Here is an 18,770-nt window from a genome sequence, read left to right as displayed (position 1 = left end):
TCCCTCAGCCTCTCCTCACAGGGCTGTGCTCAAGGCCTCTCCCCAGCCTTGTTGCCCTTCTCTGGACACCTTCAAGTGTCTCAATGTCCTTCTTAAACTGAGAGGCCCAGAACTGGACACAGGACTCAAGGTGTGGCCTAACCAATGCAGAGTACAGGGCACAATGAATTCCCTGCTCCTGCTGGCCACACTATTCCTAATGGAGGTCGTGAGTTCAAGCCTGCAGTGGGCAGTAGTGTCCTCCCTACTCTAGTCATGAGGTCTGTGGTGACAGGTTGGACTCGATGATCTTTGAGGTCTCTTCCAACCTTAGTGATACTGAAATACTGAAATAATGCAGGCCAGGATGCCCTTGGCCTTCTTGGCCACCTGGGCACACTGCTGGCTCATGTTTAGGCGGCTGTCAATCAGCACCCCCAGGTCCCTCTCTGTTTGGTAGCTCTCAGCCACTCCGACCCCAGCCTGTAGCTCTGCATGGGGTTGTTGTGGCCAAAGTGCAGCCCCTGGCACTTGGATTTGTTGAATGCCATCCTGTTGGACTCTGCCCATCTGTCCAGTCGGTCGAGGTCCCTCTGCAGAGCCCTTCTGCCCTCTAACTGACCAACATCTGCTCCTAACTTGGTGTCATCTGAAAATTTGCTGATAACTGACTCAATCCCCTCATCCAGATCATCAATGAAGATGTTAAAGAGGATGGGGCCCAGCACTGATCCCTGGGGCACAGCACTGGTGCCTGGCTGCCAGTTGGCTGTGGCACCATTCACTACCACTCTCTGGGCTCAGCCTCCAGCCAGTTCCTAACCCAGCTCAGAGTATTGTGATCCAAGCCACGATTATTAGTTTCTTAGCTGTTACTGTTTTTATTATTTATTTTTTATTTTTCATTATTTATTGATACATTTTTATTTTATTGTGTATTATCTATTTTTATAGTTTATTATTGTTATCATTTATTCCTTTTTCATGTTCATATGCATCACTAATTGTTTTGTTCTTGTTATTTTCCTACTTTATCATTTTTAGTTGATTGTTAATTATTGTCCCTCATTTCATGTTTACTTATTTTTATTGGGTTGGGGTTTAGTTGAACTGCTGTTCAATTATTTTTTTATTGTTTATTATTTGTTATTTTATTTATTTGGGATGAATGCAAAGCGAGATTTCAGGGTCAATTAAAAACAACCAATCAACCAACCAACAAATACCCCAAACCCAAACCAACCTAACCCAGAACCCCACCAGCAATAAAGCACTGCTTGTGCTCCTCTCTTAGGGACAGAGGAAACACTTCAGCAGCATCCTTCTAAAAAAAATGTTCCAATAATTGTATGAAGACTTTTATTCACTTCTCTTATTAGTTCTTAATAACTTTGGGGGCAGGTCTCTCAATTTAATGTTTCTTTTAAATGTTTTAATTTGGTGAGGGTAATCTCTCCAAGATTTCATTGTTGTAATACTCTTAAGGTAGCAGAGGGAAGTCAAGCATTAAGGGCAAGTTTGAATGACAGTGCTTATCAACAGCAGCGGTTGACAGATGGGTAACAGTGCCACATGCATGGTTTTGATGATGATGAAGATGATCAACATACCTTTGGTACATGAATCAGATCAGGTTTTGTTACAGCAGTCACTCTGAAAGAGAAAAAGAACACACACCACTGTAAACCCCAAGTTCTTTAAACAGTGCCCTCTTTCAACTCACCAAGTACATGCACAGATACATAAACCATATATGAACCATATATATAGAAACCACATATAAACCATAACATCATAAAGTTGTCAGGGTTGGAAGGGACCTCAAGGATCAGCCAGTTCCAACCCCCCTGCCATGGCCAGGGACACCTCACACTACAGCAGGTTGCTCACAGCCACAGCCAGCCTGGCTGCAAAAACCTCCAGGCATGAGGCTGCCACCACCTCCCTGGGCAGCCTGTGCCAGTCTCTCACCACCCTCATGGGGAACAACTTCTTCCTACATCCAATCTGAATCTACCCAGTTCTAGTTTTGCTCCATTCCCCCCAGTCCTCTCACTCCCTGACACCCTCAAAAGTCCCTCCCCAGCTTTCTTGGAGCCCCCTTCAGATACTGGAAGGCCACAAGAATGTTTCCTCAGAGCCTTCTCCTCTCCAGACTGAACAACCCCAACTCTCTCTGTCTGTCTCCACAGCAGAGCAGCTGCAGCACTGTGATCATCCTCATGGCCCTTCTCTGGACACCTTCCAGCACCTCCAGTTCCTTCTTGTGATAGGGGCTCCAGAACTGGACACAGTGCTCCAGGTGTGGTCTCAGCAGAGTGGACTAGAGGAGGAGAATCCCCTCCCTTGCCCTGCTGGCTATGCTTCTCTTTGCTAATGCTGAACCTTGAAGTTTCAGCCTCACAAAAAGAACATACTTAATTTCTTTCATTTATTTTCACAGAATATCCAGCCTTGAGTTTGCAGGGGATAAGACCACTCTGCATTCACCAATACAGCACTGAGCTGAAATGATTTCAGACTGCTTGCAAGTGATCTGAAGACATACTCTTAGCAAAACAAACCAAATCCAATCAAATCAAAAGAAATCAAATCAAAACAAAACAAATCAATACAAACCAAACCAAATCCAACCTATACAAAAAGAAGAAAAAAAAAAGGGGGGGGGGAAGGGAGGGAAAGGGTGAAAAAAAAGGTTTACATAACTGACATGCTCCCAATGTTCTCTAAATGTTGGAGTCAGACAGCATAATATTATTTTATTGCCCCTAAACATACTTTAAACAAGGACATAAATTTGTGTGTCCCAGACATACTTTGAACAGTTTAACTTGGCCTTGTGGCCTTCAGCCCATAATCAGCCTACCAGCTGTGATTTATCCCATATTGTGGCAAGAAAGTGCTCACCCAGCACATTGAGCCACCAAGATCTGAATGTGAAAAATGCATGGTGGTTAGACAGGACAGTACAAAAGGAAATGCACACTTGTCAAGGGGTCAGGGCTGGGCCAGACAATGAATGACAGACAGAGTCTATTAACCCCTAGGGGAAAAGGATGGGAAGGAGGGAGAGAGCCTTATGAATTGGAGAACAAAACTCAAACTACTTCAATGAAAACAGGAACAATAAAATAGAAGATGTACAAATATACATTAAACTACCATCCAACCCAACCACCCCAATGGCACTTGGTCACTCTCACCACTGATGCTGTGGCAGATAGAATAGAATAGAATCAAATGGAATGGAATGGAATGGAATGGAATGGAATGGAATGGAATGGAATGGAATGGAATGGAATGGAATGGAATGGAATGGAATGGAATGGAATGGAATGGAATAGACCAGACCAGACCAGACCAGGTTGGAAAAGACCTTTGAGATCATCGAGTCCAACCTATCACCAACACCACCTAATCAACTAAACCATGGCACCAAGCACTCCATCCACTCTTCCTAAACACCTCCAGGGATGGTGACTCCACCACATCCCTGGGCAGCACATCCCAATGGCCAATCTCTCTTGCTGGGTAGAACTCTTTCCTCACCTCCAGCCTAAACCTCCCCTGGCATAGCTTGAGATTGTGTCCTCTTGTTCTGGTGCTGGTTGCCTGGGAGAAGAGCCCAACCCCTACCTGGCTACAACCTCCCTTCAGGGAGTTGCAGACAGCAAGAAGGTCTCCCCTGAGCCTCCTCTTCTCCAGGCTAAGCAACCCCAGCTCCCTCAGCCTCTCCTCACAGGGCTGTGCTCCAGACCCCTCCCCAGCTTTGTTCCCCTTTTCTGGACACATTTCAGCATCTCAACATCTTTCCTTCTTAAACTGAGGAGCCCAAAACTGGACACAGCACTCGAGGTGTGGCCTCCCCAGAGCTGAGTCCCAGGGGACAATCCCCTCCCTGCTCCTGCTGGACACAGCATTGCTGATCCCAGCCAGGAGGCCTTTGGCTTTCTTGGCCACCTGGGCACACTGCTGGCTCCTCTTCAGCTGTTTGTCCATGAGCACCCCCAGGTCCCTTTCTGCCAGCAGCTTTCCAGCCACACTGCCCCAAGCCTGCAGCCTTGCTTGGGGTTGTTGTGCCCCAAGTGCAGGACCTGGCACTTGGCCTTGTTGAAGCTCCTCCTGTGAACGTTGGCCATGGATCCAATCTATCCAAGTCCCTCTGTAGAGCCTCCCTGCCCTGCTGCAGATCAACACTGCCACCTCACTTGGTGTCATCTGTGAACTCACTGCTGGCACACTCTGTGTCTTCATCAAGGTCATCAATAAAGCTGTTCAACAGAAGTGGTCCCAGCACTGAGCCCTGAGGAGCACCACTTGTGACTGGCCACCAGATGGATTCAACTCCACTGACCACCACTCTTTGGGCCCTTCCTCCCAACCAGGGCTTCATCCAGCAGAGCTTTGCTCAGCCAAGCCACCAGCAGCCAGTCTGTCCATGGGAATTCTGTGGGAAATTGAGTCAAAAGCTCTTCCAAAGTCTAGGTAGACAATATCCACAGGCTTTTCCTCATCCAATAGTTGGTCATCCTATCATAGAAGGAGATGAAGTAACATGCTCTCAGCTTCAGAAAGAGCAGTCACCCAGCAGAGCCTGAGCTGAAAAGCAAAAATCACTGAACAGAATTAGCTCCACTCTAACTCAAACCAGGACAACACTGCAAGCTGAAAAGCAAAACATGTCCAACACAGATGTTTAAGCAAATGCTTCCCTTAGGATTTTGATAGATACTACCAAATTCCATAGCAACAAAGTAATTAAGCTACAGAATCTTGTAGATTCCTACAGCTGTTAACACTTCCCTTGCCACCTAGCAATTAAACACATTAGGATTTCATGCTGGTTTGGGCACACTAAATGTATGAATGACTGATGATGAAGCCTTTCAAACTGAAAGGAACGACTTGCCCTTGTTAACTACTTACTAGAAAAGCATGATGGCTCGAAGCAGGGCATTATTTGAATGAAGAGAGCTCAGTATGTCAACCTATGCAGTATTTGCAATAGCATACAAACAAAGCACAGACATAAAAGCCCTGCATAAACACTCATCATAAACAACACACACAAAACAGCCAACAGGGCCAGGGAGGGGATTCTCCCCCTCTGCTCCACTCTGCTGAGACCCCACCTGGAGCACTGTGTCCAGTTCTGGAGCCTCTATCACAAGAAGGAACTGGAGGTGCTGGAAGGTGTCCAGAGAAGAGCCACGAGGATGAGCAGAGGGCTGGAGCTCCTCTCCCATGAGGACAGCCTGAGATTGTTGGGGGTTGTGCAGTCTGGAGAAGAGAAGGCTCCAAGGACACCTTTCTGTGGCCTTCCAGGATCTGAAAGGGGCTACAGATAATCTGGGGAGGGACTTTTGAGGGTGTCAGGGAGTGATAGGACTGGAGGGAATGGAACAAAACTAGACATGGGTAGATTGAGATTGGATGTTAGGAAGAAGTTGTTCCCCATGAGGGTGGTGAGAGACTGGCACAGGTTGCCCAGGGAGGTGGTGGCAGCCTCATCCCTGGAGGTGTTTGCAGCCAGGCTGGATGTGGCTGTGAGCAACCTGCTGTAGTGTGAGGTGTCCCTGCCCATGGCAGGGGGCTTGGAACTGGCTGATCCTTGAGGTCCCTTCCAAGCCTGACAATTCCATGAGTCTAAAACACCTTGGCAAATGGTTAGGGTTTCAAGATTCTTACAAGTTATAACAGACAATGAAAACAGAAGCAGCTGGAGCCACTTGCTGTCTAATACTGAAAATGCAAGTGCACCAAGTTTTTACACAGGCTTCTCCCCACAAGCCAGTTGTTCTTTCAGGAAATAGCTATATTTAGCCTGTGTAAAAGTTCTTTTTGACCAAAAAAAGATCAGTTTTGCTCTTTAAGCATACCACAAGCCATTCCTCTCTGATGAATACTTTGGGTGACATTTGAGGCAATTCAAAACATTCCAGTTTCCAGCATAGCCTTTTTAGGAAAATGCATTAGTTTGCTCTTTGTTGGGACAAGGTGCCCAGCAAAAACCATTCATGGCTTAAATTCTCATCTTACTTATTCCCTCTCCAAGTATTTTACCCATTAAAAAAACAAAAAACCAAACAAAAAAAACCCACAAGAAGGATCCAAGCAAATCACAAAATCATAGAAGATCAGAGATTGGAAGGGACCTCCAGAGATCCTCCAGTCCAACCCCCCTGCCAGAGCAGCATCACCCAGGGCAGTCTGCACAGGAATGCATCCAGGTGGGGTTGGAAAGGCTCCACAGAAGGAGACTCCACAACCTCTCTGGGCAGCCTACTCCTGGGCTCTGGCAACCTCACTCTAAAGAAGTTTCTCCTCATGCTGAGCTGAAACCTTCTCTGGTCAAGTTTGTCTCCACTGTTCCTTGGCTTATTGCTGTGCACCACCCAAAAGAGTTTGGCCCCCTCCCCTTGACCCCCAGCCCTCAGCTATTGATAGGCATTGATCAGATCCCCTCTCAGCCTTCTCTTCTCCAGACTCAACAGCCCCAGGGCTCTCAGTCTCTCTTCCCAGGGCAGATGCTCAAGTCCCCTAAGCATCCTCCTGGCTCTCTGCTGGACTCTCTCCAGCAGGTCTCTGTCTCTCTGGAACTGGGGAGCCCAGAACTGGACACAGGATTGCAGCTGTGGTCTGAGCAGGGCAGAGCAGAGCGGGGGAAGAACCTCCCTAGCCCTGTTGGACAATTTAAAAGCTAAAGCTGCAGTATTACATGCTTCTGCTATGAGTGCAAGTTGACACAAATCCAAAGACCAACAAAACCACTGTAATGCCAATAATTAGAATTATGGAAGTAATTTCAGTGCAGCCAGGATGTTGGGTTTGGGTTTTTTTTATGTCTTTACTAGAAAGCCCAAACTTTCAGTCAATAAATCTCTAAACCTACATAGATGCTTAAATCCAAGACATTTCTGATTCATCTGAAAAACAATTAGAGTGTCACCATCCCTATGCCTTCTGTCCCTTAAACACAGATCACAGGATGTTAGGGGTTGGAAGGGATGTCTGGAGATCGAGTCCAACCCCCCTGCCAGAGCAGGACCAGAGAATCATAGAATTAGTAAGGTTGGAAAAGACCTCAGAGACCATCAAGTCCAACCTGTCACCCAAGACCTCCTGACAACTAAACCATGGCACCAAGTGCCACATCCAATCCCCTCTTGAACACCTCCAGGAATGGTGACTCCACCACCTCCCTGGGCAGCACATCCCAATGACAAATGACTCTCTCTGTGAAGAACTTTCTCCTCACCTCCAGCCTAAACCTCCCCTGGCATAGTTTGAGACTCTGTCCTCTTGTTCTGGTGCTGCTTGCCTGTCTCGGAGAAGAGACCAACCCCCTCCTGGCTACAACCTCCCTTCAGGAAGTTGTAGAGAGCAAGAAGGTCTCCCCTGAGCCTCCTCTTCTCCAGGCTAAGCAACCCCAGCTCCCTCAGCCTCTCCTCACAGGGCTGTGCTCCAGACCCCTCCCCAGCTTTGTTGCCCTTCTCTGGACACATTTCAGCATCTCAACATCTTTCCTTCTTAAACTGAGGAGCCCAGAACTGGACACAGGACTCAAGGTGTGGCCTAACCAGTGCAGCGTAGAGGGACAGAATGACTTCCCTGCTCCTGCTGGCCACACTATTCCTGATGCAAGCCAGGATGCCATTGGCCTTCTTGGCCACCTGGGCACACTGCTGAATGCAGCACAGGTCACACAGGAACCTTAACAAAGGCACTGTTTCAGATTCAAAACTTTAAAAGCAAATGCCATACTTGGTGGGTAAATCACCACTAGGTGACTGTGCTTATGACCCCCTCTCTAAACAAGGGGAGCACAGAACAGCAGTACTAAGGCAGGTACTGCCTTTGGGGTTTTGGCCTCACTGTCACTTAGATCCTGGTGTAAGATACAGGAAGGAGCTGCTGCAAAACCTCCATTGCCAAAATGAAGTCAAAGTTGAATGAGTTTTTCCACAAAACTGAATTTGCTGTTCTGAACTAAACCTTTCCAAGAAGAGGAAAAAAGAAAAGAAGGAATTTTTCCCCATCCCTCCTGTTTTCAAAACTCCTTTCCCCAAGCAGATCAAACAAGATTCACTTTCTGGCAGCAGCTACTCCATCCTGGAGGAGAAAAGGCTCCAAGGAGACCTTCTTGTGACCTTCCAGGATCTGAAGGGGGCTACAGGAAAGCTGGGGAGGGACTTTTGAGGGTGTCAGGGAGGGATAGGACTGGGGGGGATGAAGCAAAACTAGAAATGGGGAGATTCAGATTGGATGTTAGGAAGAAGTTCTTCCCCAGGAGGGTGGTGAGAGCCTGGCACAGGTTGCCCAGGGAGGTGGTGGCAGCCTCATGCCTGGAGGTTTTTGCAGCCAGGCTGGATGTGGCTGTGAGCAACCTGCTGTAGTGTGAGGTGTCCCTGCCCATGGCAGGGGGGGTGGAACTGGCTGAGCCTTGAGGTCCCTTCCAACCCTGACAATTCTATGATCCCTGAAAAGTCGCTGCTCAGATCTTGCTCCCAACAGCCTGTTGTTTTAGCAGCTCTGCCACTGCTCTCTGCAGTTTTCTTTCTTTGCTTTCTTTTTATTTCTAGAGAGCAGTCAGCTGACAGCACAGAAAGCTAAATCCATTTCCTTCTCATAAATTAGCCAACTCATGAAAGAGAAAGATGACAAGCAGAAAATGTTTAACATATAGAACAAGTCATGACTTTCACCAGGGGTTATCTGAATGAAAACAAATGCAGATGTAATTTAAAGCACAGGGAAAAAACAAAACCCAATAAGCCAAATATATTTCTTTTCCCTTAGACCCAAGCCCCTTCTCTATCACAGACCTAATTAATTTCTTATCAGTCTTCCTCTGGCTCACACTGGAAAAGCAAAAACATTCTTAAGCCTGCTCCTCGATGCAGCTTACATACCACCACCAATAGCTGCCTCCCATACTCTAATGTAACATGCCCATTTCCTCTGCTCTTTCCCACTTTACTCTGCTCTGCTGAGACCTCTATACAGGAGTGACATGGACCTGATGGAGAGGGACCCAATACTCCAGATGTGACCTCACCAGGGCAGGAGAATCTCTCTCAGCCTACTAGGCACACTTCTAATCCAGCCCAGAAAGGCACTGGCCTTCTTTGGCCACAAGAGCACATTGCTGGCTCATGGCTGACAGCAGAGGGCTGTGCTGCCATTCAGTCAGACTTAGGCTGAGAGTTGGGCAGGGAGAAATTGAATGAAATTCAACAAGGGCAAGGGGAGAGTCTTGCACCTGGGAAGGAACAACCTCATGGACTAGGACAGGCTGGTGACTCTCATGGACTAGGACAGGCTGGTGACTGACCGGTTGGAGAGCAGTGAAGGGGAAAAGGACCTGGGGGTCCTAGTGGAAAGGAGGTTGGCCATGAGCCAGCAATGTGCTCTTGTGGCCAAGAGGGCCAATGGCATCCCAGGGTGGATTAGGAGGGCTGTGGTTAGTAGGTCAGAGAGATGTTCTCCTCCCCCTCTACTCTGCCCTGGTGAGGCTGCAGCTGGAGTATTGTGTCCAGTTCTGGGCCCCTCAGTTCAAGAAGGACCTCAGGGAACTGTTTGAAAGAGTCCAGCACAGAGCCACAAAAATGATGAAGGCAGTGGAACATCTTCCTTATGAAGAGAGCCTGAGGGAGCTGTTAGGGTGACAGAGCCTTGGAAGAGGCTGCCCAGGGGCGTTGTGGAGTCTCCTTCCCTGGACACATTCAAAACCTACCTGGATGCATTCCTGTGCAGGCTACCCTGGGTGATCCTGCTTTGCAGGGGGTATGAGTCACTGATTTCTGGAGGTCCTTCCCAACTCTTAACATTCTGTGGTTCTGTGAATGGAGCTTGCTGAGAGTATCATCACTGAATTCTTGAGAGAAGAGTACCTCGTGATAATACTTGACACCTTGCTTCACTCTTCCAACCTGCTCTGTTCTACTCTATTCTACTCTACCTCTATTCTACTCTATTCTATTCTATTCTACCTCTATTCTACTCTACCTCTATTCTACTCTATTCTACTCAACTCTATTCTACTCTACTCTATTCTACTCTACCTCTGTTCTACTCTATTCTATTCTACTCTACCTCTATTCTACTCTATTCTATTCCACTCTACCACTATTCTACTCTATTCTATTCCACTCTACCACTATTCTACTCCATTCTATTCTACTCTACGCTGTTCTACTCTACCTCTATTCTACTCTATTCTATTCCACTCTACCTCTATTCCACTCTACCTCTATTCTACTCTACCTCTATTCTACTCTATTCTATTCCACTCTACCACTATTCTACTCCATTCTATTCTACTCTACGCTGTTCTACTCTACCTCTATTCTACTCTATTCTATTCTACTCTACCTCTATTCTACTCTATTCTATTCTACCCTACCTCTATTCTACTCCATTCTATTCTTCTCTATTCTACTCTACCTCTATTCTACTCTAGTCTATTCTACTCTACCTCTATTCTACTCCATTCTATTCTACTCTATTCTACTCTACCTCTATTCTACTCTAGTCTATTCTACTCTATTCCATTCTACTCTATTCCATTTATCCTGGGAATATTGGGTCCTTAGTCACTTACAACAGATTCTGCATCCTCAGTAAGTAAATCTGGAGAATTAATATCATCTATGTTCTGGCATTAGTGGCAATTTGACAGCTGGCCAAATGAAATGTGGGTCCTCCCTCTTAAATTTAAATCAAGTCTGGGATTTCATCACGATGTGTTGAAATAAACACTGCTGAAACTCTAGGAGAGAAACAAGCTGCCCTATGCTTTGGTATTCCTACCCACAAAGGACTGGTTGTTTTCAAGACCTCCCAAAGACAGCCACTGCTCATAGTCTCATTCCTGTGGTCTGTGGCAACCCTACCAAACGCATTTGTAAAGAGAGTTTAAGTACAGGCAGACAATATTTTATTCTATTTAAGCAAAACCCAAATCCAAACAAAAAGCTGGGGGGACAAAAACACCATGGGATTTATCTCACTCGCTCCTGACTGCCAGGGACTTTTAAAACATGCTTCTCACTCCTGGAAGGCAGAAGGTTTATAAACCTGGAGCACCTAACCTATGAGGAGAGGCTGAGAGCCCTTGGGGCTGTTTAGTCTGGGGAAGAGAAAACTGAGAAGGGATTTAATAAATGTTTATAAATACCTGAGGGCTTGGGGTCAGGAGGGAGGGGACAGGCTCTGCTCAGTTGTACCCTGGGATAGGACAAGGGGCAATGGATATAAACTACAGCACAGGAGATTCTACCTCAACATGAGGAGGAACTTCTTCCCTGTGAGGGTCCCAGAGCATTGGAACAGGCTGCCCAGAGAGGTTGTGGAGTCTCCTTCTCTGGAGCCTTTCCAGCCCTGTCTGGATGTGTTCCTGTGTGACCTGTGCTGGATTCTATGTTCCTGCTCTGGCAGGGGGTTGGACTCAATGATCTCCAGAGATCCCTTCCAACCCCTAACATCCTGTGAGCCTTCAAAGACCCTGTGTATGGCCACCACTGGACTAGAGCAGCAGGTCTGTTTTGTGCTTGCTTATGACTCCCTTGGACAAAGCCCCAAAAGGAAAGCTTCCCCAATACCAGGTATGGAAAGCACCTTACAATCCTCTATGACAGATCACTGCTGGTTGTCCAAGAAAAACTCTAGAGCAGCAAGAGGTAGCTCAGTGTCTCCAAACTATCGAGTCTGCTGCCCAGGGAGGTGGTGGAGTCCCCAAGCCTGGCTGGGTTTCAAGGTGGTTTGAAAATAGAATAAAATAAACCAGGTTGAAAGAGACCTTCAAGATCATTGTGTCCAACCCATCAACCAATCCAACACCACCTAAACAACTAAACCATGGCACCAAGCACCCCATCAAGTCTCCTCCTGAACACCTCCAGTGATGGTGACTCCACTACCTCCCCAGGCAGCCCATTCCAATAGGCAATCACTCTCTCTGTGTAGAACTTCTTCCTAACATCCAACCTGAACCTCCCCTGGTGCAGCCTGAGACTGTGTCCTCTTGTCCTCTTGTTCTGGTGCTGGCTGCCTGGGAGAAGAGACCAACCTCTGCCTGTCTACAACCTCCCTTCAGGTAGTTGTAGAGAGCAAGAAGGTCTCCCCTGAGTCTCCTCTTCTCCAGGCTAAGCAACTCCAGCTCCCTCAGCCTCTCCTCATAGGGCTGTGTTCCAAGCCCCTCACCAACTTTGTTGCCCTTCTCTGGACTCGTTCCAGCAAGTCAACCTCCTTCCTAAACTGAGGGGCCCAGAACTGGACACAGGACTCAAGGTGTGGCCTAACCAGTGCTGAGCACAGGGCACAATGACCTCCCTGCTCCTGCTGACCACACTGTTCCTGATGCAGGCCAGGATGCCATTGGCCCTCTTGGCTGCCTGGGCACGCTGCAGGCTCATGTTTGTTTGGACATGGTGCTTGGGGCTATGGTTTAGGGGTGACCCTTGTAGAGCAGGGTTCTGGGTTGGACTTGCTGCTCCTGAGGGTCTTTTCCAACCTGAATGTTTCTGTGATTCTGTGAAGTTACCTATTTCAGAACAGCCTGCTCAATGAATTACACCCAGCCCTAGCCAGTCCTCCAAAGCCCTCAAACAAAAAATTAAAAGCTCAGCAGCTACACTTCATGCTGACTTCAAGTCTTTCATCAAATCTAGGTTATAATTTAGGAGATTTGAAACTAAACACCAAATTATTTCTTCCACAATACGGTGACTAATGCTTAAATTACCTCCTTTTGTCTATGACACAGTCCAAGTAAGTTTGAAAGTGAGGTCTTATCTACTTTAACTGGAATTCATGACAAACAGCTCCCCAGTACCAACATATCCTTATTTGGGATTTTTATTTTTAACCCTTAAGTGCATGCTTGGGAACTAACGATTTTTTTCCCCTCTCTCTTATATTAAGAATTTGGCCACTTAGAGAGCCATTAGATCATATTTGACTTGTTATGGGAGCTACGTCCATCACTCCTCCACAAAGCAGCTCACCCATCCATGGCTTCAGGCACAACTGAGAAATCACAAAAACATTGAGGTTGGAAAAGACTCTCAGGGTCACCAAGTCCAACCCACAACCCTACTCTGCAAGGGTCACCCCTAAATTATAGCCCCAAGCACCACATCCAAACCACCTTGAAACACAGCCAGGCTTGGGGACTCCACCACCTCCCTGGGCAGCACATTCCAATCCCTGACCACTCTGCATGGGAAAAAATGCTTCCTAATGTCCAGTCCTAACCTACCCAGTCACAGCTTGAGGCCATTCCCTCTTGTTCCATCACTAATTACCTGTGAGAAGAGACCAGCAGCAGCCTCTCCACAAGGTCCTCTCAGGTAGTTGTAGACAGCAATGAGGTCTCCCCTCAGCCTCCTCTGTTTCACACTAACCATCCCCAGCTCCTTCAGTTGCTCTTCATCAGATTTATTCTCCAGGCCCTTCCCAGCTTCCTTGCCCTCCTCTGCCCTGGCTCCAGCACCTCCACATCTCTCTTGTGTTGAGGTGCCCAAAACTGGACACAATACTCAAGGTGTGGCCTAACCAGTTCTGAGTCCCAGGGCACAATCCCCTCCCTGCTGCTGCTGGACACAGCATTGCTGATCCCAGCCAGGATGCCTTTGGCTTTCTTGGCCACCTGGGCACACTGCTGCCTCCTCTTCAGCTGCTTGTCCTTCAGCACCCCCAGGTCCCTTTCTGCCAGCAGCTTTCCAGCCACACTGCCCCAAGCCTGTGGCATTGCTTGGGGTTGTTCTGCCCCAAGTGCAGGACCTGGCACTTGGCCTTGTTGAAGCTCCTCCTGTGAACGATGGCCATGGATCCAATCTATCCAAGTCCCTCTGTAGAGCCTCCCTACCCTGGTGCAAATCAACACTGCCACCTCACTTGGTGTCATCTGTGAACTCACTGCTGGCACACTCTGTGTCCTCATCAAGGTCATCAATGAAGATGTTTAAGAGAAGTGGTCCCAGCACTGAGCCCTGAGGAGCACCACTTGTGAATCGATTCTACTGGAAACTCTGACACTCCTTCCCTGGAGATATTCAAGGTGAGGCTGGATGAGGCCCTGGGCAGCCTGATCTAGTTGGAGATGTCCCTGCTGACTGCAGGGAGGTTGGACTGGATGAGCTTTGGAGGCCCCTTCCAGCCTGGACCATTATCTGATACTATAAATGTGCAGCAACTATGAAGGGAAAAATTAATAATCCCACCTGACTCTGATGGATCCAGCTAAGAGCTTTCCAGTTCAGCTCCAGAGATAAAAAAACCCCAAACAACAACTTTCACCCTTTTAAGCTCAGAATAACTTTGGCATAACCTTCATAGCACACTCAGAGAGCACTCTGCCCTGCATTAGAAACTGGCTGGAAGCTGAGCCCAGAGAGTGGTGGTGAATGGTGCCACATCCAGCTGGCAGCCAGGCACCAGTGGTGTGCCCCAGGGATCAGTGCTGGGCCCCATCCTCTTTAACATCTTTATTGATGATCTGGATGAGGGCATTGAGTCCATCAGCAGTAAATTTGCAGATGAGACCAAGCTGGGGGCAGGAGTTGATCTGTTAGAGGGTAGGAGAGCTCTACAGAGGGACCTTGACAGGCTGGACAGATGGGCAGAGTCCAAGGGCATGAGACTGAACACATTTAAGTGCCAGGTTCTACACATCAGCCACAGTAACCCCATGCAGTGCTACAGGCTGGGGTCAGAGTGGCTGGAGAGCAGCCAGGCAGAGAGGGACCTGGGGGTGCTGGTCCATGGAAGGCTGAACATGAGCCTGCAGTGTGCCCAGGCAGCCAAGAGGGTCATTGGCATCCTGGCCTGCATCAGGAACAGTGTGGCCAGCAGGAGCAGGGAAGTAATTCTGCCCTGGACTCAGCACTGGTTAGGCCACACCTTGAGTCCTGTGTCCAGTTCTGGGCCCCTCAGTTTAGGAAAGATGTTGAGATGCTGGAAGGTGTCCAGAGAAGGGCAACAAAGCTGGGGAGGGTTCTGGAGCACAGCCCTGTGAGGAGAGGCTGAGGGAGCTGGGGTTGCTTAGCCTGGAGAAGAGGAAGCTCAGGGAAGACCTTATTGTTGTCTGCAACTCCCTGAAGGGAGGTTGTAGCCAGGTGGGGGTTGGTCTCTTCTCCCAGGCAACCAGCACCAGAACATGAGGACACAGTGTCAAGCTGCACCAGGGGAGGTTTAGTCTGGATGTGAGGAAGAAATTCTTCCCAGAAAGAGAGATTAGCCATTGGAATGTGCTGCCCAGGGAGGTGGTGGAGTCACCATCACTGGAGGTGTTCAGGAGGAGACTTGATAGGGTGCTTGGTGCCATGGATTAGTTGATTAGATGGTGTTGGATGATAGGTTGGACTTGGTGATCTCCAAGGTCTCTTCCAACCTGGTTAATTCCATTCTGTTCTATTCTATTCTATTCTATTCTATTCTATTCTATTCTATTCTATTCTATTCTATTCTATTCTATTCCATTCCATTCCATTCCATTCCATTCCATTCCATTCCATTCCATTCCAAATATGAAGCCATTAACTGCTTTTGTGGGCAACTAAGCACTGATGCAAAACAGATGCAAAACATCTGCCAGTCCCAAAGGCTGCTGAGGTTTTCTCCACGCCGCTGCAAACACGCCTCCGGCTGTGTCAAGCAAGACGAAAGGGAGCAACGTGTGACAGGCACAATATGTGTTTTTATTACCTCATGGGGTCTTGTGGTTCTGTGCCACAGACAGGGCTTTCTACTGACAATGCCCTGGGCTTTTTCAAAGGCAGTAATCTTGCAAAAACCTTGGAAAACAAATACACACAAAAGCCCAGAGCACAGTGCAGCTGTGCAATCCAGCTAGTACGAAGCACTGGGCTCTGCAGCTGTGTTACCGTTGGCAGAGGGAAATTTAACCTAGTGCCTGACTCCAAAGACTTAAAATTACCATTGCATACAGAAGGAAAAAGAATGCTAAGGTCTGTGTAATTCATTGGCTTGCTAATGGAGATATAGAGCAGAGGCAGAAGCAGTTCTTGCTGCCTTTTCTTCTTCTGTCACTTCTGCTTGCAACTTCTCTCTCCCTCTCCTCTGTGGCCTTGCCAGGGGATCTCTGTTTTGACTTCTGTGTGAGGTTTGGTTCTGTTCTATTCGGTTCTATTCTATTCTATTGGCCATTGGAATGTGATGCCCAGGGAGGTGGTGGAGACACCATCACTGGAGGTGTTTAGAAAGAGACTGGATGGGGTGCTTGGTGCCATGGCTTAGTTGATTAGATGGTGCTGGGTGATAGGTTGGACTCAATGATCTCAAAGGTCTTTTCCAATCTGGTTAATTCTATTCTGTTCTACAGGAAGGAGGGAGGTAGTGGGGCAGGAGGTGGACAGCCCCCCCTCCCCCCCCCAGGATCCATCCAGGGGGTCTGAGGAGTCTCTGTGTTGTTTATAAGTGGTCAATATCTATCTACTGCCCAGCTATTGGGTATTTTGTACACATTCACTGCATTCCACATTCCCAGATTGTAGTTTGTAAATAAACTTGCTTCTTCATTTGCTTCCATCCCAAACTGAGCTGCTCTGAGCAATTTATGACAGTACCACAGTATAACTTAGGTTGGAAAGGACCTCGAGGATATGGGGGGAAGGGTACAATTTCAACCCACCACAAGCTGCACCTAAGCTTTCTGTGAGGTGATGTAACAGATCTCTAGTTAAACTGTCATCAGTGGCTCTCCACTTCTGTTCCTCTTTGTTTCACACCCCTGGAAAATCCTCTGTGCCTAAAAACCTGTCTGCTCTTCCCAGCAGTACCAAACCATTACCATCTTGGTTATGCTGCTGCACATTCATGACACCACCATTACCCTTCAGGAAGGCATTCATTTTCCTGTCAGTCACCATTAATTTATTCCCCTCCCGCTCTTCACTAGAGGAGGGTAACAGGAGCCCGCCCGATGAGTCAGGACGCCACAATTTTGATGCTCAACAGCTGAGAAGATGATCTTGCACAGCAGAGGACAGGTTTTATTTAAACAGTGCCTCAGTTTTTCCTCTGGGCTGATGCTTAGGAACAGTTTATCTAACAACACTGCTTGTGGGGGGTTGAAGAAAACAAGCTAGTCAGTTTTTCTTCAGGGCTCCATGCCCTTAATATGCCACTGAAGGTCTGTTCCCACATCTACCTTCCTTTATTTTCTATTCTTTACACTCCACGTTCACAGAGGTGCAAACTGCAGTTGGTAGTGCATAAGAACATTGATGGGAAGGTCGTGAGTTCAAGCCTGCAGTGGGCAGTAGTGTCCTCCCTACTCTAGTCATGAGGTCTGTGGTGACAGGTTGGACTCGATGATCTTTGAGGTCTCTTCCAACCTTAGTGATACTGATATTGAGCTACCTGAAGCCTAGAAAGCACACACTAACCTGCATAAACCACACTGCCTAGCCAGGTTGAGCTCACTTGAACTATTTTCAACACATGAAGGACACACATGCCCTCAATGTGCTCCCAGCCAAGCTGTCAGCCCATGGATTGGATGAGAGCACACTGTGCTGGGTTAGGAACTGGCTGGAAGCTCAGCCCAGAGAGTGGTGGTGAATGGTGCCACATCCAGCTGGCAGCCAGGCACCAGTGGTGTGCCCCAGGGAGCAGTGCTGGGCCACATCCTCTTTAACATCTTTATTGATGATCTGGATGAGGGCATTGAGTCCATCATCAGTAAATTTGCTGACGACACCAAGCTGGGGGCAGGAGTTGATCTGCTGGAGGGTAGAGAGGCTCTGCAGAGAGACCTCGACAGGCTGGACAGATGGGCAGAGTCCACGGGTATGAGATTGAACACATCCAAGTGTCAGGTTCTGCACATTGACCACAGCAACCCCAGGCAGCGCTACAGGCTGGGGTCAGAGTGGCTGAGAGCAGCCAGGCACAAAGGGACCTGGGGGTGCTGGTTGATGGTAGGCTGAACATGAACCTGTAGTGTGTCCAGGCAGCCAAGAGGGCCAATGGCATCCTGGCCTGCATCAGGAACAGTGTGGCCAGCAGGAGCAGGGAGGTCATTCTGCCCCTGTACACTGCACTGGTTAGGCCACACCTCAAGTCCTGTGTCCAGTTCTGGGCTACTCAGTTTAGGAAGGAGGTTGACTTGCTGGAGCATGTCCAGAGAAGGGCAACAAAGTTGGTGAGGGGTTTGGAGCACAGCCCTGTGAGGAGAGGCTGAGGGGGCTGGGGTTGCTTAGCCTGGAAAAGAGGAAGCTCTGGGAAGACCTTATTGCTGTCTACAACTACCTGATGGGAAGTAGCAGACAGGCAGAGGTTGGTCTCTTCTCCCAGGCAGCCAGCACCAGAACAAGAGGACACAGTCTCAGGCTGTGCCAGGGGAGGTTTAGGTTGGATGTTAGGAAGAAGTTCTACACAGAGAGAGTGATTGCCCATTGGAATGGGCTGCCCGGGAAGGTGGTGGAGTCACCATCATTGGAGGTGTTCAGGAGGAGACTTGATAGGGTACTTGGTGCCATGGGTTAGTTGATTAGGTGGTGTTGGATGATAGGTTGGACACAATGATCTTGAAGGTCTCTTCCAACCTGGTCTATTCTATTCTATTCCATTGTATTCTAAAGGTCTGTTTCCACATCTACCTTAGTTTATTTTCTATTCTTTACACTCCACGTTCACAGAGGTGCAAACTGAGCTACCTGAAGCCTAGAAAGCACACACTAACGTGCATAAAGCACACTGCCTAGCCAGGTTGAGCTGACTTGGAACTATTTCTAGCAGATGAAGGGCACAGCCCATATTTAAAC

General features: G+C 48.1%; 1 protein-coding gene across 7 annotated transcripts in view; it reads right to left on the bottom strand.

Annotated features, from left to right (window-relative positions):
- Window positions 1–18,770, bottom strand: part of PDLIM5 (PDZ and LIM domain 5) — a 194,797-nt gene that overhangs the window by 81,329 nt on the left and 94,698 nt on the right. For all 7 annotated transcript variants that reach the window (XM_068136781.1, XM_068136779.1, XM_068136782.1 and 4 more), the window contains exon 4: window positions 1,590–1,632. In XM_068136781.1, coding sequence (XP_067992882.1) covers window positions 1,590–1,632 — 43 coding nt within the window. The remainder of the gene's footprint in view (window positions 1–1,589; window positions 1,633–18,770) is intronic.

Source organism: Melanerpes formicivorus, unplaced genomic scaffold (genome assembly GCF_026170545.1).
Source record: "Melanerpes formicivorus ecotype bairdi unplaced genomic scaffold, bMelFor1.0.p_v2 SCAF_4, whole genome shotgun sequence".
Lineage (NCBI taxonomy): Eukaryota > Metazoa > Chordata > Aves > Piciformes > Picidae > Melanerpes > Melanerpes formicivorus.
The sequence above is the reverse complement of the archived record's forward strand: the minus strand, read 5'-3'. Positions and strand labels throughout refer to the sequence as shown.